At 41.7% G+C, this 22,071-nt stretch overlaps 1 protein-coding gene across 13 annotated transcripts in view; it reads left to right on the top strand.

Moving 5' to 3' along the window:
* Positions 1-22,071, top strand: part of LOC141574625 (uncharacterized) — a 110,048-nt gene that overhangs the window by 38,419 nt on the left and 49,558 nt on the right. For 12 of the 13 annotated variants that reach the window (XR_012501512.1, XM_074350071.1, XM_074350066.1 and 9 more), the window contains 5 exons: positions 901-1,050; positions 1,914-2,050; positions 2,143-2,335; positions 12,154-12,207; positions 19,659-19,832. Coding sequence is in view for 12 of the 13 variants with exons in the window: in XM_074350071.1 (XP_074206172.1) it covers positions 901-1,050; positions 1,914-2,050; positions 2,143-2,335; positions 12,154-12,207; positions 19,659-19,832 (708 nt within the window). In the remaining variant the exon portion in view is untranslated. The remainder of the gene's footprint in view (positions 1-900; positions 1,051-1,913; positions 2,051-2,142; positions 2,336-12,153; positions 12,208-19,658; positions 19,833-22,071) is intronic. The other variant, XM_074350074.1, reaches the window with a different exon arrangement.

Here is a 22,071-nt window from a genome sequence, read left to right as displayed (position 1 = left end):
AAGCAGGAGGCAGTAAATGCTGCTGCCCTCAGACCCGCATATTCACTCGCGCATCCTTTCCTGGTCGAGCAAGTCCCAGCCTCTTGAGTCTGGGCCTCGGCTGCCCTGGAGGGGGTCCTTCTCAGCCGGGCCCGTCTCTCGCTTGTCCATCGACGTGGCCTGAGAACCCAGGGGCACTGGGAGAGTCTCTGGACACATTTTTACCTTCGTGCATGTATCACAGGGGTTCACTTCATACCCAAGTGCCGTTCTTTCTTTCTTTTTTTAATCAACCCTCCTTCACAGCTTCTCTCCAGATGTAGCCTTTGCGGAAATAATCACTCTGTCTTCACGTCTAGTTTCTAGGGTAATTCCGAGGGCTGTGGGAACAAAGTGCCACCGACTGGGTGGCTTACACAGTCGACGTTGGCTTCTCACAGTTCTGGAGGCTGGTTTCTCCTGAGGCCTCTCTCCTTGGTGTGGAGACGGCCGTCTTCTCTCTGGGTCCTCACGGTCGTCCCTCTGTGCCTGTCTGCGTTGTAATCCTCTTATAAGGACACCAGTCATGTCAGACCAGGGCCCACCCTCATGGCCTCATTTTAACTGGGTTACCTCCTGGAAGACCCTCTCTCCAAATACAGGCACACTGATAGATTGGGGGTCAGGACTTCCACGTGAATTTTGCGGGGACAGCCCTTGCATCCTTGCAGATGATTCCATTACGTGACAAGCTTATAGCCCCTGCACAGGGTGAGGGGTGAGGTTGCTTCCCTGGCCCTTGGCCACGTGAAACCAAACGGCTCTGCACTTGGGTCTGGCTGGCGTGGTTCTATCATGGGCTGGTTGTCGGGGGACTCCTAGGAGCCTCTGCGGAGTGGGGACCCCTGCGCCCAGCACTCTGCATTGTTCTCTCCCATCCAGCTCGGCGCCAACGCCCTGCTCTTCCTCAGTGTGAACATGTACGGGGTCTTTGTGAGGATCCTGGCTGGGCGCTCCCAGAGGAAGGCCCTCCTGCAGGCCCGGAACTGCATTGAGGACCGGCTGAGGCTGGAGGATGAGAATGAGAAGCAGGTCAGTGCGCGGGGGTCTCGCCCAGGGGAGCATGGGGAGCATGGAGCCAGCGCAGCCTTCTCCCCGCAGGGCACTGGGAGTGGGGCCAGCCTGGCCTGCCTGGGACTTGGGTAGGGACCTCAGGCCCCTGTTGGACCCCTTGCCTCTCTGGGCCAGCCCCTTGTTGATTCAGAGGAGACAGGACAGCAGGGGCACCCTGGAAAGGGAGGTGGAAGAACCGTCGCCCTCCGCCATCCCTGGGTTTTCCCTGTTGGTGACTCGAGGTTAGGGCGGTGGACAAGACACACTCAGGCGGAGGGAGAGGAGAGCTGGGGAGCTGGCGCTTGAGGGGCTGAGCTGCTAGGAAGAGACAGTCACCTGAGTAGCCCTACACCTGCAGCTTGGCTTGAGGCCGCAGGGCACCCCGCCCGCTGGTGCAGAGCACTGTCCCCTCCAATCTAAAGGGCACAGGCTTGGAGGGAGCCGGGCTGGGTTGCTCCCACCCCCAGCTACTGTCAGCTGCACGTCCCGGGCTCACCATTCTCTCAGCAGTTTTCCTCATATATATAACTATTCGAAATTCAGAAGGGAATCTGTTAATGTTAATCTTTCAAAACAGAATCAATAGATTAATGCATTTCATAATTTAATTTATGTATGTATGTATGTATGTATTTATCATTAGCTCTTTTTGTACATTATAGAGATCTTTTATGAAACAATGTTTCCAATGACAAAGATACATTTATTTGAAATGCGGTTAATCCCTCTATTTTTGTTTTAGTTTTTTAATCTATGAAGTTCGAGTAAAATTACAATGAACAATGTGGTTAAAAAAAACCAGCTTGTGTACAAACGTTCATAGCCGAATCATTTCCTAATAGGCAACAAGACTACAAGTCTGTGTGGCCACGAGACCCGCCCCCGGGGCCACGGGAGCCAATCCGCGTGCGTGCGCTGCCCGGCCCCGCCCGGGCGCCCTCCTCAGCGGCGCCCCTCCCTCCGCCCGCCCAACGGTCAGGTCAGTTCGTCAGGCGGGCAGGCAGCAGTTGGTCGAGCGGACGGCGGGTCGTCGGGTCTCCCCAGCGATGCCGGTCCTCCTCCCTCCGACAGCGGCGGCGGCTGCAGCGGCGGCGGCGCGGTCCCTCTGGGAGGCGCGGCGCTGGCCGAGCGGCGGCCGCGGAACTTCGTGTCCAGCGCGGGGGCGGCGGGCGCGCGCCCCGAGGTGGTCCGCGGGCAGGTGTTCGACGAGGGGCCGCGCTGCAGCAACCTGCGACCTCGGCGAGGGCTCCCACGGCGTCGTGTGGTGAGTGTCCGCGCCCCGCGTGCCGGCCGCGCCCTTCCGCGCGGCCCCCGCCCGGCCTCGGCGGACTCAGCTGGGGCGTCGGCGTCGGCGTCGGCTTCGGCCCCGGCCCAGGCCCCGGCCCCGCGACCCCGAGCCCGAGCCCGGGCACGCCCCCGGCCGGGCTGCCCCGCCGTCCGCGCGCCAGGGATCTTGGGCGGGACGGGGCCCGCTCGGGCTGGGGCGTTGCTTGCGGCGCTTCCCAGGCCGGCCCTCGCTGGGCGGGGGAATGGGGGAGGGGCCCGTGTAGGGGGTGGAGGCCGGGACCCTGGAACCCAGGGACCCCTAGGACGGGAACGGCCCCGCTCCCACCGTCGGGTGCTGACCTCGCGGGCTTCCCTTGACGTCCGTGGGGAAGCCGCGGAGTCCTTCAGAGGCTGGCGGCGGCCGCCGTGGTCTGGAAAGCGGTTGGCAGCGCCGTGTGTTCCCAACCCCGAAATCATCATCTTGTTCGCCCACTTCGTCTGTGTTTTCTGCGGCCGGCTTTGGCTCAGCAGCTTACGTGGTGCCAGGGGTGCTCTCCTGCGCAGGCTTTCTGAACAGGGTGAAGCGGCACCAGTGTTGGTGTGGCATGTTTCAATCTTGAAGTTTTTAAATGGATTTGGGGATGGTCCTGTTGGCGTTTCAGGAAGGGTAAGTCAGCATCGCTGTCTTGATTTCTTAAGAAGTCATTTGGAGTTGGGCCTAATTTGACTTCTTTCCCCTCCTTTACCCTTTGTGCCCTTTGAACTTGTTTTGCGAGGTGGCTGCTTTCCCAAATCCACGTGCCCTGCTGCAGGGATGAGAAACTCAGGGAGCACATTTGGGGAGTCACTGGTTTAGCCTACGGATTTGTTTTAAAGCAGATCTTTACTTGCAGATGTCACCCTCTGTCCTGGACACTCACCTTGTCCCTGAGGGACCCTATGCAATGAGACCCATTTGTAAAGTCCAGTTTGTTCAAGGGTCAGGAATGGGTAGTGAGGTGAGAGCCTCTTTGTGGCTGGAGTTGGCGTCCAGGTGTCTAAAGGTGAACGGAGGTGGGGAAACACTGTACGTGCTGTGGATGGGCGGGTGGGAAATGCCGGGCACGTGGCCCTGCGGCTGGCTGGCTTGGAGTGGGTGCTGCGCCCCAGCGGGTGGGGTGAGCCAGGCCCCGACACCAGGACGTCCCCTTGATGAAGGTGCTGAGGGTTACACAGCACCGTGCCCGGGCATCTGCCCTTTGCCTAGGTGTGGCGACCGCAGCCCGGCCGTCCTCATCCTCAGGGCTTGGAAGTGCAATGGCAGGAGCTCAAAAGAGCCCATCAGAATCTTTTTAAAAAATATCCTGTTTTTAGTTTATTTTTATTATGGAGAATTGAAACACACACAAGAGCAGAGGGACCAGCTCTTGGGTACAAGCCCTCAGCTCCAACAGTTATCAGCATTCTGCTCTTTTTACAAAAGATGCTGATCCTAAAACACTTTCATTAATTTGAAAGCAGAGAGCTAACAAGCAATGATGTTAATTTAACAACACACTTGTGAGCGATGTTGAAAAGCCAGCTCCGCTTTAAAAAAATGACAGGAGCACCACCCAGCCTGCTGTGACCCCGCAGAGGCGGGAACACGTGGGTCCCAGTCTGAGCACCTGCGGGGAGGAGGTGAGAGGGACCCAGAGGGTCTTAGGGCCTGGCCCATGGCCCAGAGGCACAGAGACTTTGTAAGGTGGGGTGTGGGGGGTGCAGTGATGGACCAAACGGATGTGCCCAGTGAGGTGCGGGATAGTTTCGGGTCGGCGGCAGTTGCTTTCTTGTCTTGTGGCCACACTGCCCTCTGTGACAGTGAGAAGGATGTCTTCGGAGCCGGACCCTCGTGTCTACACACTTGCACTCCTCTGCAGGAAAGGCTGTGTGCCCTGTGCTGGGGATAGTCTGGGCGGCGACAGGTTGAAAATGGAACAAGCTCAACAAAGAGGTTCAAATAATAAAAGGGGTGATCTTGGGGTGCCTCGGCATTGTGAAGAGGGGTCAGGAGGCTGCCGAGTGAAAGGAGGGAAACCCTTGCAGGCAGAGGCAGTAGTGAGAGGGAGCAGTGTCGAGGGGACAGCGTGGTCTCCCCCGAGCTGAGTCCAGGGCATTTGCATGTGTGTGCACGCACTCATGTGTGCCCCGCCCTGCACACGGGGTGAGAGCAGTGACCACAGGGAGTATGAGAGCAGTGACCGTGGGTGCGGGTGCCGTGAGCATGGAGGTGTGGGAGCAGGGATCGGGGGTGCGGGTGCCGTGATCGGGGGTGTGGGTGCAGTGATCGTGGGGGATGTGGGGGATGCTGTTCCCATCGTCTGCTGATACTTGAACTGGTTTCTCAATTGTTACTGTACTTACAAAAATTTTTTTTGGTGTGTGTCATTTCCTCTTATGAAGGACCCCTCTGAGGACACCAGGGGCTCTCTAGGAGAACACACTTGCCTGCTTAACTACCCGGCTTGAAATCCTAAGTGTCTGCCCTTCCTTCCTGAGGTGCTGGGGTGGGGTCCACTAGGTGGTCCAGGTCTGACCCCAGGCCTGTTTAGCTTCTTAAGTTTTCATATGCTTGGGGCTGACCAAACGCCCTGCAGAGGAGCCTCTGGGGGAAGCCCAGCAGAATTCCACTGGGGGACAGAGGGTAGGGGGGCGCTCACATGCACTTCAGCATCAAAGGGGTGTTTGACTGTGTCTCTGAGTCCCTCCCCGTTCTGAGATGGCCCTTTCCCACTGGAGGAAAGAAGGGAGCTCCAGGGGCAGGGGTTCCAGGGGCGAGGCTCGGGCCCTGTGTCTACCCTGGACTTGGTCACCTTTCTGGGAGGGGGATCTTTGGCCCGGTGAGATTATGCCCCACCCGCCTGAGCCCTGTGGAATTAGCGCTAGCATGGGGTCTCCTTTAGGGAAGGGGTGTAATGCATTGCACACTCCCAGGTCCACATGGAGACCAGGGCCCTGAGCAGCCCCTTGGCTGAGGCCATGAGAGCCCTGTGGTCCTGGGCCATCATCCCCTGGGAAAGGAGCCCCAGGCAGGGTGTGGTCCTACTGGTCAGCCATCACAAAGGGGTGGCCCTTTGTGTGGGCCTCTGGTGTGCCAGCCCTGGCCTGGCCTTGGAGCCCAGAAGCTCACGGTCAGGCTCTGGAGGATGGGGTTTCTTTGGGACTGCAGCCTGGCCACACCAAAGAGGTGTCCATTTGGCCTGTATCCAGTGCTGGGGGTCCCCCAGGAGTGGGGGGCACTTGGAGATTCCCCACCTGAGAGGAGGTCCACTGAAGGGTGCTGGATGTGGTACAAGCCTTTCCCAGGCCAAGTGACAGTTTCCCACTTGGGACCTCAGGTACCCGGGCACAGTCCCCGTGTGTGCTGACTGTGGCCCATAGTGGGCCCAGGCGCTCCCTCAGAAGAAATCTCTGGCTCCACCTTGGCTGGGAGAGACGAGTACTCCTCTCGATCCTGCCCCCCACCCCGCGCCCTGGGCCCTGACCACGGGCGATTCTGCCTGGGCTGGTTTCTAACTCACCTGGCCCAGGTCCTAGGCACCGTCCTGGAGCCTTCGTGGAGAGCCTGCATGTTGACCTGCTGCTGTTTCTTTTCCCTCCAGACGCTGCCTCCCCCACCCCACTCCCAATCCTGCAGCCTGTGGTCACCCCCATCTTTGAGCAGCTCATGGTGAGCCCAGGCCTGTCTCCCCTGTCGTTTCTGCACAGCCCTGGGTTTTCCCTGTTGGTGAATCGAGGTGAGGGCGGTGGAGGAGAGGAGAGCTGGGGAGCTGGCACTTGAGGGTTTGGTGCCTCTGGGAGGAGGGGCTGAGCCGCTTGGAAGAGACAGTCACCTGAGTAGCCCTACACCTGCATCTTGGCTTGAGGCCGCAGGGCACCCCGCCCTCTGGTGCACAGCACTGTCCCCTCCAATCTGAAGGGCACAGGCTTGGAGGGAGCTGGGCTGGGTTGCTCCCACCCCCAGCTACTGTCAGCTGCATGTCCCCGGCTCACCATTCTCTCAGCATATTTCCTCATCCACTGTCCTGGGCCCCAGGAGGATTATCTGAGAGCCCTGGGCGAGGTTTTTAACCGGTAGAACCCGGAATCCTGTGCTTTCCCGGAGTGCTGATGGTGGAGGCTTGTTTTCCTGTGTTGGACGGACGGGATCAGTTTATAAGAGATGCTATTTTTACTGTAAATACAAGGCATTAAGTACTGACTATACGTTTAAAAAAATGCACAGATACATTTCCATTTATAGGTATTAGAATAATACGTAGTGTTTACAGTAAAAGCCAGGTATCATTTAGAAGTCGATGGCGTATGTGTATATTTAGATCATGTGTGTGGGTCTGTGGGTGGCTTTGTTGGGGGGGGATAGGTGTCTGGGTGGATAGGTGCTCACATTTCATGTGCACGTGTGCAGGTGTGTGTTGTGTGGCACGTGCATGTGGGGATGTGTGCATTTGTATGCTTGTACACGTGTGTATGCTTGTGGTCATGTGTGATAAATGTACATGTGTATGCGTGCATGTCTCTGTGTGTACACGTGTGGGTTTGAATTCATGTGGACTGTGTGTGTCTCTGCATACATGTATGCATGCGTGTAGACTGTGGGGTTGTGTGCATATGTGCGTGCGTTCCTGTGTGGGTGTGTATGAATATAAGTACATGCACACACGTGCATGCGTGTAAAGAGCATGTCTTCTGGGGCTGTGCCCTGAGCATTTTCCCAGACCAGAACCATCAGCAGGGATGGGGAGACTCCGGTGCTCAGAGGTGCTTGAACTTGCTGTCCTTCACCTTCATCACCTCCGTGAGATCCCAGAAGTGGCTCTTCAGGGTCCTTGCCCCTTAAATACATCATCTGAAGTACTGGACAAATCAGTCTTGGGGCCGTGCCTGTGTGTTTCTGAATCTTCCTTTGCTTTCGCACTGTTTTCCCTCCTCTCCATCACCTTTCAAGTCTCTTCCTTTCCTGCTTCCTCTGATGTTATCTGTTTCCATTTCTTTTCTTTGGCTGCCACTCTTGCCACAGACTACCTAGCTTCCAGCTTTAAAACAGTTTGAATGCTTGGTGCGCCCTCTGTCACCCAGGGTGGGTCCCGTCTGTCGATGCCAGTGTTGATGGCGGGGATGCTGGGTGTGACGCGGCCACCATCGCGTGCCTATAGGCAGAGGCTCTGCCAGCACGAGCCTCTCTTCCCTTGAGCCCACGTCCCTGTGCTGGGAATACAGCAGCGAAACAAGCACTCCTGCTCTCACGGAGCAACTGTGAGCCCAGCGTTGGCTGCCGTACGTGTGTCATTTCACACGCGGCTCGTGAGCAGGGGCGCGTCTTCTCAGCCCCACAGCCGAGGAAGCCCAGACTTATGGAGGCTTAGGGGACACGCCTGAGTTCTAATCACAGACCTGAGCTTAAGGAGGAAATGTGCAAAATGGGGAATGTCTCCCAATCCCATCAACCCAGCTGAATGCTCTGAATTTTCAAGTTTTCATCTTATACACGTTCTTTTCCCACATCATTGTCGTTTTGATGTAGACATAGATATTTTTTAATTTCTAATTTTTGTTAGTTTATTATTGAAGTACAGTCAGTTACAGTGTGTCGATTTCTGGTGTCCAGCAGTGTCCCAGTCATGTGTATACATACATCTATTCATTTACATATTGTTTTTCATTAAAGGTCATTGAATATAGTTCCAAGCACTATACCGAAGAATATTTTTTCAATCTGTTTTTATATACAGTGCCTAACATTTGCAAATCTCAAACTCCCAAATTTATCCCTTTCTGACCTCCTTTCCCCCGGTAACCATAAGATTGTTTCCTAAGTCTGCAAGTCTGTTTCTGTCTTGTAGATGAGTTCATTAGTGTCCTCTTTTCTTTTCTTTTTTTTTTTTAAGATTCTGCATATGAGTGATATATGTTACATTTTTTCTCTTTCTGGCTTACTTCACTTTTCCCTCTTTGTTCTTTTTCTTTTTGGGGTTCAAAAATTTTCTTTTGTATTATCTTGGTTTCTTTTTGGTTCCTTTGACTGCACTGTATGTTTTTGATTTGTGGTTCCCCTGTTTTGCCGGTATATTAACTCATTACTGTATCTGTTTGCTTTAAACTGATAGTCGTATAACACATCCTAAAAAGAACGAAAGAAAGAAAAGAAATCTGTATTTTCTTGTTCCCCCTCCCAACTTGAAGGATTTTGATGTCCTCTTTTACGTCTTCATGTTTATTCTGTTGTAATTCATTGTAGTTATCACCTTTCCAGTCATGGTTTTCCCCTTTCTGTAGCGTCCTGCATAAATGTAAGGAAGATGAGAAAACGGAATAGTTTTCTCTAAGTTCTAATATAACTGGAAATAAATACAAAGGCTTAAAATAGTCTAGGATATCGTACAATCACTTCTTAATCCTTTATCGAGAAGTAATTCAGTCCTTCAAGGTAGTAATGAAAGTAGTTTGTTACAGCATTACTTAGGCTGAAGTATATTAAATGGAAAGTGATTAATACAAATATAAAAATTATTAGATGAATTGATTTGGGATTTATAATTAGTTGTTTGACATTTACTAGCTACACAGATGGCTGAGAAGTTCTTTTTATGTAAATATGTCTTTTATAAGAATGTTCACTACATGTTAGCTCGATTTATAAAATGTGAACAGGATAAAGAACATTATCACTCCTTTTTATTTTTTCTTTTAACTCTACTGTAATTTTCACTTCTCTGGGTGTATATATGTGTGTGTGTGTGTATATATATATGTTTAGTAGTAGGTTATATACAGATATTTAATAATATATAAGAATGTATATAATATAAATAGGTAGTCAGTTTCCAAGATCTAAGCTGGTGATCTCCCCATCACCTTTTTATGCCTCTTACTAAATATTCGTTCTACCATTACAGATATCGGTTACCTTTTTAATTAGTGGCTTTTTGCCTTGCTCTCTTTTAGTAACATTCAATTATAAAAAATCAGAGAAGTTATGCCAGCTCATTAGTTATGCATGAAGATGTTAACCTAGACCTAAGGAAATTATAGTCCTCTGTTAGTGGATAGTTCCTCAGATAATGAGTGGAAGCATTAACTTTCTGTGTACAACATAGCTATAAAAAAGTTTCAGAGCTTCTTTATAATGTGGCGCCACAGTAAAGCATGGAGTTTAGTTGTGTATCCATGTATATATATCTTGTATAATTAAAGGGACGAGGCACATTTACCTCCCGATGCTTAAGTACCTTTCTGGTATAATTTATCTTCCTTCCCCAAAGAACAATGGGCTCATAAAAAAAGTCCTGAACATTCAGTATTCATGAAAAGGCCAACAGATATTGCATGGTTTTGAAATCATGCTTTTATAAAATCACAGAATTTTAAATCACTCTAATAAGTGTGTTTATTAAAATTAATTAAGGTTAGAAAAAGGCGCATAGCTGAGATTAGTAAAAATGCATTGCGATAAAGAAGATAGGCTAAGTTACTCTAACAAGTAGACCCAAAATGCAATGTCTGAACATAGCAGAGGTTGGTTTCAGCTTTAGCATAAGATACTTCAGGGAGTTAGGGAAGTGGGGTCTGCTCCATGACCTTGAGCTATTGTGATAAACGATTTATTTCTTTATCTGCTGTAATGTGCTCATATTTTTTCCTCGTTTCAAAAATATAAAGAAAAATGTTTTATAGTTTAGTATTCAAGAGTAAAAGAGAGACAGGAGTAAGAGAAGATTATTTCCTAAGCAAAGGACGGTGGTATGGCTAGTGGTATCATGGCCTTAGATGAAATATTTGCCTTTCTCCTTTACTGAAACGCCCGACTGAGCCTGTACCAATATACTATTTTCTGCTTCTGCCTGAAAGTTTATTTCAAGACAGAGTGTGAAAGTTGAGTAAATTTTGTGGTCTAGACACATTATCAATGTTATCATTATAGACACATTATTATGTTATCATTATCATTTCAAGAAGGTGACTCTTACCTTCTACTTATTTCATAAATTTTGTTGCACAAAGTAAGTCTTTACTTAAGTTCTACAGGTTAATACAGAGTTCTCATAGACTGAATTTTGCTTAATCTTGCCACACGGTACACATTGTCTAAATGGGGATAATTTAAGCTAAATTGAGCCATTTCTTCATTCTACTAATAATATTGTTCCAGAAGTACTTTCAATCTATATTTTGGTTTTCATTCCCTTTTCTATAAATACTTCGTGTTTGTATATGTTAGTCATGTGGGTTTTCCCCCCATATTCAGTATAATTTCTCTCCCTTTTTTTAATACAGAGAACTACTTTTCTTATATGTGAGTCTAGTTTGTATTCCATTGAATTCTTATGGTGTTCTCATTTGTTTTTGTAACAGTTTTGTTGCTAATAAATTACTGATGATTTGTCTAAGATGATTAAAGAAAAATAATTATAAAATTAGAAATAAAGGGTGTCATGACTGGTATAAAGTAATTTTTTTTTTTTTAGCTAAAACTGAAAAAGCTGAAAACTGCATGAGTCATATTTTCTACATTGAGTTTCACTTAGAAGTTGAGCATTTGTTCAAAAAATGGTAATAATGATATAACTCAAAAATAGATAACATATCCTCCCTTCTATGAGACTGTATTGTATATACACATTAGTAAGGTCCTAGGAATCTATATGATGTATATGGAAATGGTATAAAGTGTATACCAAATTTTTTTTGAATTCTGCAAATAATTATATACTTTAAGAAAGTGTTGAATCACGTAAAAATACATTTCCATGTGTATTTTTCATAATTCAGTGCATCTTTCAGTAGGTATTTCTCAGAATACCCTCAAAGAATAACCCTCAAAAGTAATTTACACTTTATAACAATTCCTTGCTAGCTATTAGGAGGTATCTTCAATTAAAACCTAATCTGCAGATATTGTTGCTGAAAATAACGGAGTAATCTCTTTCAAATCAGTTTAACCTATTATATATCTATTTGCTCCATGGCATGATTTATAAAACGTGTCTTAGTATATGTATGAAAACTGGATAGAATAGAAACCTTGATTAAAAAAAAGCTACCTCTACTATACACACGCAGAGACACACACACACAGAGGAGGGTCACTTTTAGGTCCTTAGCTGAGGATCATTTCAAATCAATTTATCCATAGCTATCCAGACAAGATTGTTGCCTACAAGTAGTTCACTTTTCTTTTAACATAAGTTTTCTTTATGTTCATGTTACTAGTGGTCTAAAAGCTACTGAAATTACCCACCTATAACATGTTCTAGTATAAATGTTTATTGCTTTTAGTCTTTACATTCAGGTAATTTTATGATTGTCTCCTTAGAATACACTTGCACAAAACTTTTCAGAACATAGAGCATTTTACTTTGTCAAGACAATAACAAACACATACACAGGGATGTAGATGATAATAATGTTAAGTTAGAGCCAGATTATGGAGGAATATGTACTTAGATGTTTCTTAGGTAGATAATAGAAGGTCATCAAAGTTTATTTGGAGTAGGAAATATGATTGGAACTCTAAGTTAAATCACTGAAGTGTTATTTATATATTTTTTTCAATTGAAGCCTTTGTTTTTCTAGGCTTTTGATTATATTTTCAAACTTAATTAGCAAGTCTACAGCGCATTTACAAGATGAACACGTGCTTCCACAGTGTTTTACTAATGGTTTCCATCTTCAGTTGGGTAACACAGACCTTTCTAACATGTAGTATACATTTTTTGCCATTTGGCAAGTATATCTATTTAGTTTGGTTTGTTTTCCACAATTAATGCTGACTGATAACTGGGTTCTTTTCTCTTCCAGGTTGTGGAGACGAATTTGGTTGCTTTTGACTGTCACTGGATCATTATCAATGAGGTAAAGTAAACTAAACCTTGCTGTTAACTCTGGGTCCTGTTTTCATATGTATAGTCACAGGATTCCTAGGGCCTTGGATTTCTACTAAGAGACAGAACACAAAGTAAACTTTCAGCTTACTGAGTGGATGCTGTTAGATAAAAATAGAAAAAGTACAGTTTTTTTTTTTAAATTATAAAGGGCTTTGCATGAATGAAATAAATGGAGAACGTATTCCCCACTGAGCATCTTTTAGCCTTTTCCGTTGGCACACACTGCCTACTTCGGGAGATCATCTTTATGAAAAGTACACTCTTCTTTGTCAGCACAGTGAATTCCTCCCAGTGGAGTGCTTATGTTCCATTTATATTTTACTGTTGTTTCTAGAACTTTTATATCCACCCCCCTTTACACAAGGATTAAATAGTTCAGCACATGAATATGAGTAAAGAAGAGCAGATTGTTTTTCTTTTCACAAAGCAATACAATTGTTTTAAAATTCACCCACTTGTCAAGTCCCTTGTGAAAGTTTTTTGAATTTTCTAAGGACCATACATAAGATAAAAATACACTATTACAATATGAGAGCCCTCTGAAACAAATTATTCTATTAGCACCTGCCAGTCAGAATTGGAGAGGACAGTGAGAAATCAGTCAGGGATAAATAATGAGACCATGCGAATCTGTTCTCAACGAGACCTAGGATTCAACATATCTATCTCTTATGAATACAAATTTTATGTATTATTTATCAACAGATACTAAATATTGAATGATAGAATAACAAGTTTTGTCTAAGGAACAGAACAGCATTTTGGGCAAGAATACTGGTTTTGCAATTAGCCAGATAGGCTCCATCCTGGCTACACAACTGGTTAGCCGTGTTACTATGGAAATGTAGTATAATCATCCTGTGCCTCAGGTTGTTTTGTTTGTATGTATAGTAACAGTTACTTTACAAGTTCACGATAAAAATTAAGTGAAATATTGTCCAGTATGCGTAACACAGTCCTGACAAAAGGCAATGAATAGTGCTGCAGTAATGAGCAGAGCAGGGGGAAGCTCACAGATCACTTTCTCACACATTATTTTGTTGAATGCTAAATATTCTTATGAAGTAATGAGGGAATAAGGGCCATGAAAAGCGCATGATTTGTCTCTTCTTACACAGAGAAGTAAAACCGGTTCTCAGTTCAAGTGGTTTCTCCTGCACCACACGTCACTGATGGAGTTTTAGCTCCCTTGTTGGCTCTTTTTCATGCAATGTAAAGGCACTGGAGACATCTTGCAAATCTGTTGTTGGTCTGCCGAACTTTAGGTCTACATGATTTGTCAGTGAATTTCTTATGTCCCATTAGGATGTGTTTTTCTGAGATCCCCAAAGATAATGTGTGTATGTGAGATCTGCTTTTCAATAAAGTTTTTAATACCTTTAATGTTCTAATACCACTCAAGTTTCCATCTCGAATGACTAGATATCAAGATAGAGTAAAAGGAAAAGGGAAACTTAACAAACCTTCATAATAACTTTTCAAATGAGGTGTTTTCATTTCTATTTTTCTGCAAGGAATCTAAGATTCAAATACATTAAACAGTTTGCCAAATATTACACAACTATGAAGAGGTGATAATGGAATGTAAAACCTTTTAGTCCTTTCCAGCCTAAAGCTTTGATTGTTCTTGCTTCATTTTCTTTTGCTTCAATAATTTTCCTTACAGATTATATTTTTGAAATTTCTGCTACCTAAATTTCAATCTTACAGGAGCCATATCTTGTTACTTTTTGTCTTTAGCTTATTATTTTCTAGGTTACTGTTTTTTGGAATAGAGACTCCGAATTCCTGTTTTTGTCTCACCTTGTTTTTATTCCCCACCTGCTGATGGCGAATAGACCACACAGGTTTTTCTGTTGTAAAACAAGCTGGAGCCATTTTACTTGTTTGCATCAATAGAGCTGAGTAGGGGAAAAAAGTGATTTCTTGCCTCCTTAGAGACATGGATTAATCAAGCCTATTAATACCTATAATGTATAAATGGAGGTGCCCATTCCTTTCTATTTTTTGGCAAGATTGCAGAAGGGACCCCTGAATTAACTTTTTTCCATATTTAATTTAACCTCTAGCACTATACCTGAATATTAAAAGTATGAACCCAGGTAAAGAGAGCTTTCCAGGATACCAGTGGCCATCTGTCTCATGCTTGTGTGTCAGTTTGTACTGTGGAAGAAATCGCTTCTTCATATTATAGAGAGGAAATCTGACTGAGCAAACTAGCATGTGTTTCATTGATGATGATTATCTTGGAAAGAATAATACAGTTGTATTTTAATATATATTTAATAAATATTATGACTCCTTTTGTTGAACTTACTAAATTTTATTTCATAAAATATTAGAAGGGCAAATGATGTCTCTAAATGGACATTCCATAATTTGGGCCACCATTTTGCAAAGAAAACATCCACACAAACACAGCAATCTAACCAGCAAATAACTCAATAAATGCTAGAAGTGTAGAAGACAGTATAGAAGACCTCAGTTCTTTTCTCCCCTTCACACTTGGGTTTTCTACTGTAAACTGTCATAACTGTAACTTCCCTTTACCATTACTGGAACTCTTATCTCTGTTTTACCCACAGCCCTCCTTGCTAGTCCTTGAGCAGAGATGTCGTTTTAGCAGGACGGCAAGTCAGTACTGCTTAACCTTTGAAAAATTTGATGTTCACAACACACACTGTTTACATTGGTCATTATATTTTCTAAGCTAGGTTACAACTCACAGAGATGAAGCATATTTTCTGTATTTTCATCCCGAACAAAGACCATCCTTCAATATGTGTGTGGTCAGCACCCTTTCTTCCATGTGATTCCATTCAGTCACCTCATTCTCTCCAAAGGAAACTTGAGTCTCGCTACCTTTATTTCATTTACAGTCCTGTTTATAATGGATGAATCATAATTTACCCTAGTCTCCATAAAAGAAGAAACAAGGATTTCTCAAATTTGCTAGGAAGATAGACTCTAAAAGGATCAACAACCACAAAACCCAACAACATGCAGATGCCCATTTTGACTGAACATGGGAATCACAAATGTGTCTAGTTTGGTTTGTGTAGCTACTGTTTTGTTGCTAATTTTAGAATGGCTTGCAAACATTTATTTAATCTTATGGCACCAACAGTTTCTCAAAGAGAAACTATAAATCAAAGTTGGCATTGTGCATCATGGTACAAATTGATGTTGAAACTTGAAAACAATGTATTTTTTTCATTTGCATCAAGTGTGCTGTAATAATGAGAGGCCGTGCTAGCTCATATGGTGTAATCAATCATCTGTTAGTAGTTGGTAATGCTATTTATCTTCTTCCTGCAATCAGTGGCTGCAGCACAGAACAGCCTTTGCACATAAGTACTGTCATCCCTTCAGGGTCCTGAAGCAGATGGCCTAGCACTTTATTTAAGTTTTACAAAAGTTAGACATTCAGATAGGAAGCTATGCACTGTTTAGAGCTGCAAGCAGCATAATGCTATGTGCACCCTTCTATTAGCTGTTGATACTCAGCCTGACCTTTGGTGCCCTGACTTCTTATTTAAATAGTTTAAGCCATTATTTTCTGTTAATCACTACTGAATTGTGCCGTTAAGGAGAAGTTCTTCTTATTGTTCTTTTGAGATTTGAAAAGCCTAAGTGTGTAATGAATATGTCAAGCAGAAAGCTGCCATTCTGCTCCTCTTCCTGTTCCTACAGTCTACAGCTGGTGGTGTTTCACGTTTCATAATATTTGTATAAGTTATTTCGCATTAACATTAAACTTGATGGAAGCATCAAAGGATCGTCTTTGCAAAAACATGAAGAATATAGACGTATCAGCAAAACAATACCAACAGAAAGCATAATCTTTTTAAATGCCACCACATAGTACACTGCTTAATATCATTACTAAAATTTGCTTTGTTTCGAATAGATCAAGTTATTAAAGCATCCCAGTGCCTGTACTTACAGTTGTAGGCATCTGTCTTTAGAAGGTGGTTGGGTAAAGTCTTCATTTTTTTTTTTTTAATTTATCATTCATTTTTTTTTTTTTTTAATTTATCAATATTTAATGAGTATCTACTAGGAGCCAGGAACTTTGTAACATTTTAAGAAATAAAAGAACAGGAAAAGGAGGAAGGGGCCCCTTCTCTGAAATAGTTTATATAGTATAGATTGGCATGTGATCTAACGGATTTTGAGAGTCTTTCCTTCACCAGAATTCTATTAACTTAAGCCTAAAGCTGATACCCTACAAGGTTTCAGGAGTGATCCAGTTTTCCTAAAAGATTTGTTCTGGGAAGTGGCTGTTTCTGGATGGAGTTGTATCCCTACCAAATATTTTAGCTTTCCTCTTTCTTGTCTCTTACACAGTTCAAAGTCCATCCTACATTAAACTGGCACAGCAAAGTGAACAAGAATCTTCTCTTGGATTTATTGATTTGATTCTTAATAATTTTTGATTATTCATGTAAGTTATTTTGGGGAAAAAAGACTGTATGCCTTGGTCGCTAAAGAAGAAAAATTGAGAAAAGTTAGGTACACTAAAATGTATTTGTTCATTTGTATTGCACTATCAGTTCTTATTTCATAAATACACTTAGTCCAAAAATAACACAAAAAAAATAATTTTATAATTTAGCTTCTTTAAATTCTTGCAAATAAAGGAAATGTCTATGTGTTTATAGAGATGAGCACATTTGGGTAGTATGGGCGGTTTGCGAGAGTGAGTGGCGAACTTGTTCTTCACGTGGTTATTTTAAAAAATCAGATGGTTTAAACATTTTTAAAGTTCCGAGCATTAGAACAGTATAGATTCCAGTAGATTATACAATAGTTCCATGTTTTAATACAGAAGTTTACTTATGGATTTCTTTTTCATGTAAAATATCTCTTGATAGATTAAGGATTCCCTTGGCTTTTAGTGTTTATATAACATTGCATCTACTACTCTTGAAATGCACCTTTTGAAAACGCAGTTCTGTAAATATAAGGCAGCTGCCTAATCAAGTTTTCGTATCACTATCAAACGATTTTTGAGATCAGGTGTCAAAACTAAGACTGCAAGTGAATTTTTTGTGACAGACTGTTAACTTCATTCAGAATGGCAGATTCTTTCCTCCCAGAAAATTACTTTCTTTTTCCTTTCCCAAATAATAATAGGCAAAATATCCTCAATTCAAATTGACATTTTCTCAGATATAGTTTAGTCGCTTAGACACCTGAGAACTTCTGCTTTTAGAACCTGTAAAAGTTAACCATCCCCTTTTGTGGGTTTAAAAATAGTCCTCTTAAAGACTTTAGCTCATGATAGATGACTTTATCACTCCTTGTAGAGTCATCAGGCTATTAAATGCTGGAATAATATATCTTTAGAGTTTTAATTCCTATCATTCATGAATATTAATCTAAATAATTCCTGTAAGTAAAAATGGATTTCTTGTATAATTATTTCAGAGAATGTCTCTTGTGATGACATTTATGAATTCATACTATGAATAGAGAATATTTTGAATGAAGGGCTTGGAATCTCCTGTTTATTTATCAGTGAGAATAATAGTATCTGAATCAGAATGTAATTTTTAGCAGTAAATAAGATAATAGGTTATGTACTTAGCATTTTGCTTAATATATAGTAAGGACTTAATAAATGTAAGTTTTTGTTCTAATATTCTGATTTGTAGTTCACCATGAGTGGAACGTGTAGAAACAATGCTCTTCGACAAAATGTTGATAAATCTACTGCTAAAGAAAAAAAGACCACATATACAACACGACTTAGTCAAGGTTATGAGAAAAGTTAATTTTTTCATTGTCCTTTTAAATGAAATTCCTGTCTGCACAGTATGAAATTTTTTTAAATGTAAAGATAATTGAATAGCAATATTAATTAACTTTAAAAGTTTTCTGGTTAAAGTTCAGGCTTAAAATGGAGTTGACAGAACACTAATTTTACTCTGAGTAGATGACAGAGAATTTAAAAAGTGACCTGCTTTGTGCCAGGCAGAAATTTTGGTGGCCACTGAAATGACACACACTAAAGGAAAAAGACGGCATTTTAAACTGATGAAAATCATTTTTTATGGTACCTTAAGGATTAATCGACTGGAAATCCAGGATATTACACTAGATATAGCTGATGGCAGGTGTTATTTTGTTTTCAGAAAAATCTATATTTCATAAAGATTATAAATAAAGGATGAATTTTAAAGCTACTATGTGCTATAAGAAAGAATAATATGTGATTAGCCTAGTAAGGAAATGGAGAAAGTAATACACTTGTAAATCATCTCTTTCTCTTCCATTACTCTATTATAAGTCTTTGAAACAAAACTGAGAAATGGCTCACTCCAGTCCAAAATGTCTCTTGTGTCAAATCTTTTATTTCTGTTGCCATAAGAATGTATTGAAACCAATGATATATTAATTGTAAAGACTTCATTGGTTTAAAAGGTTCCAAATGGGCACTTTGAAGCACAAACGGCCTAAGTAAAAGACTGCATTAAAATTAAATTTATTCTGATCACTTCTATTCTGACAAATTCCAATTAGAACAGTGTTCAATTAGAACAGGTGTATGTTGTAAAAATAATATTTTATTTTTATTACTTCTTCATTTATGATTGAGTCAAATCCTAAAATTGAAGCCTGGAGTTAGGAGTTGGTGGGGAAAAGGGAACAGAAATTGCTTTTCTTTGAGCTTCACAAATGCTCACATGCAAAATAGTATTGGTTTGTATAAAGAGCACTGGAGCTCACACTATATTAATCAACATAATTTTTCATCTTTATGTTAAGACCACAGTGGTATACTAAGTTAATTATTCAGCAGTTAGTGAGCACTGTGATTTGTCTATTCCTTACGAAGAGAAGTGTATGAATTAACATCAATAGTTCAAAGAAATCATTAGGAAAAGTCCTTTGAAAATAACATCTCTCTTTTCCTCTCTACCAATCTCATTTAGGAACCCAATTTTTCATTCCTAAGAACGATATATATTACTCTTACATTGCAACTATCTTCCTAGATACTCAAGGTACTTCGAAATCCATTAACGAATGATTAAGCATAAAAGCAACTTACTTTCTGACTTTTCCCAATGTTTATACAACACATTTTTTTCTGAAGTTTTCAATATACTATAAACTTATTATTGATAAAGTATATTTAAGTCAATTGCTGTGTTTCAAATTATTTAAGTATTAATTAATTATATACATAATGTATATAATTTGAAGTAGAGACAGTAACTACAAATGAGTTGATTAATTTAATGAATGTGTGTTGTTGTTTTCATTTGGATGTGGGCTAAGCATTAAACAAATGTATTACAGTAACAGGATCCCTTAGCATTTCCAGATAACTCATTGATAGTTTTGTGTTTCTGTTCCTGTATTAAATAAAGCATTTCTAATTCTTCCGTTTCTTATCTTATCTTACAGGAAATAAATGATCTGGATGTACAGGAACTTGTAAGACGGTCAATTGGAAGGTTAACGATTATTGGACAGACATTTCCAGTCCCCCAGAATATAAGTCAGCGATGTTTCCGTGGCAACCATCGGATATCTTCAACGTTGTGTGATCCAGAGGATCCATTTGCTCAGAATGTGGAGGTATGTTCTAAGTGCCAGGATATTTCTTCAAGGATGCTTTGTTGGGCAATTGTGGAGAGAGCTTTTCCAGTGGCATTGCATTCAGAATCACACGTTTTCGTTTTCTGAGCTCATCTCCGCTAGCAATTTCACAAATCTGATGGGGAGAGTGCTAAGAATCCATCTTTGATCATTTTGACCTCATTTACAGTGAAATATATCCTTGTTTAATAAAAATATAATAAGTAAAGGTTATTTTCTTTTCAGCAAGTAGATTGATAACATTTCTCATGGTAGAATTTGTGATTGATACTGTTTAATGCCAAACTCTAAAGCATTAAGCTAATAAATATGTTTGACTTTACTGGCTTAACAAGGACATAGAATTTTTTTTTTTCTTTTAAAGATTAATTTCTGGTTTGAAGAGCTGCACCAAAAGAAAACAAAACAAAACAAACAAACAGAAAAAACTTAGAAGTCCAAAAACTACTGTAGTGCTATAAACTCAGATGAGATGTAGCTGAAACCTTTGCTATTCAGAATACAACAAAGAATGTGAAAGTAAATGAATAGAGTATCTGAGCAGCAAAATAAAATCCACCAAGTCCTTGCAGCTTGCTCATAAGAATTCCCTTTTAATATTCATCTGGAGCCTATTTCTTTTTCTTAAGGAAAATCCTATCAGGATCTTTTTTGGTTTTATTTCTCTTTGCACTGGATATCTCAGTATATCAATTTGAAGGAGATATAACAAAGGCAGGCACATGGACAAGAATTGAGCTCCATAAGAAGTGCTCTTTAAATAGGCAAGAGACAAGAAAGAAGAAATCAAATACACTAATTCAAATATCCCATCAAAACAGAGATTACCCTGTAAAACAGCTCTACATCGTAAAACAGTTTCTGAGGGTATCACTGTAGTATATTGCCAGCATGTTAGTTAATATTTAAACAGTATACCTGTGATATCAACAAAGATGAAAGTCATGGTCAATTTCAAAAGTGAAAAGAAATGTATGATATATTTTACAAACCTATTTCTTCAAAACATTCAATATCGAAAACATTTTAGTTCTCAGAGATGTTCAGTGTGAAAAAATAACCCTAGGAGAACTAGTTCATTCCCAATGATACTAAATAGATGAGTTGATTTTGCAGATTTCTTGAACGATGACTCGACAGCTTCCCTATCTTTAGTCAGCTTTGAATTTTTTAGATAAATTACCATTTATCCAGCTTTTTCTTCATACTTACTACCATTGTAATGAGCAGTGTGTATTAGGCATCTGGCTCCAGGATTATTGCCCATAGAACGTTCCTGCTAGATTTTAAGCTCTTTTAGAATAAGTTCCCTCCAGGACGAGGCATCATAAGCTCACCTATCTCTCTTTCCCTCATCATACCCACCTCTGTAAATATTTGTAGGTTTCAATGTAATTAGGGAGAAGGCAATGGTCTACGTAAGCCACTCTGAAGCATAAATAAGATTAACATTTTATGCTTCTAATGACCCATCTTTTCATATTAATTGCTCACGAGTCTAACTGATGTGGAAATGATTGAATTTTAAATGGAGAAAAATGTGGAAGAACTTTGATTTAGAAAATTATGATGTGTTAAAAGGCTGCTTCTAACAAAAGAGATAGCAGGAAATGTACAGATGGGCAAAGCAGAAAGTCACTACGCAGTATTTTAAAGCATATTCGCCTAACTGCACAGTCCTGGTTCAATTAATGAGTTCCTTGAAATCAGGGAACAAATATTTTGTTTGTCTTTATATTCGCATACCTTTCTGATGAATTCAGGATGGGCTGGAAGCACCACTCCTACCATCTTCATTACTCCTCTCAAACCCACAGATAGAAGAAAACAGAACAGTGACTTTTTCTTTGAGTATTTATTACATATGAACTTCCCTATTAATATATGTAATAGAATTTGACTACATGTTCAATATGTAAAAGGAAAACTGATAGAAACTTTTGTATGTGAAGATTTATACAATGAAGAGTCTAAATGCAGGGCTCTTGAATTTAAAATATTCCACTAAAAGCAGAGCATTTGTTATAGAGGTTTACCTTGGTGAATATTTTATCTCATTGAAGTTAAAAAAAAAAACAACAACAACTAGGAAAATACTTACTGAAATTTTAGAGTAGGGCATCCCCTTGAGGAATTAACCCTTACAACTTGGAGTCCATAAAAGCGATGCAAATAAAAATGACCAGACGTATCTTATCAGCAGGGTACAATTAAAAAA

Source organism: Camelus bactrianus, chromosome 22 (assembly GCF_048773025.1).
Source record: "Camelus bactrianus isolate YW-2024 breed Bactrian camel chromosome 22, ASM4877302v1, whole genome shotgun sequence".
Classification (NCBI taxonomy): Eukaryota; Metazoa; Chordata; class Mammalia; order Artiodactyla; family Camelidae; genus Camelus; species Camelus bactrianus.
The sequence above is the reverse complement of the archived record's forward strand: the minus strand, read 5'-3'. Positions and strand labels throughout refer to the sequence as shown.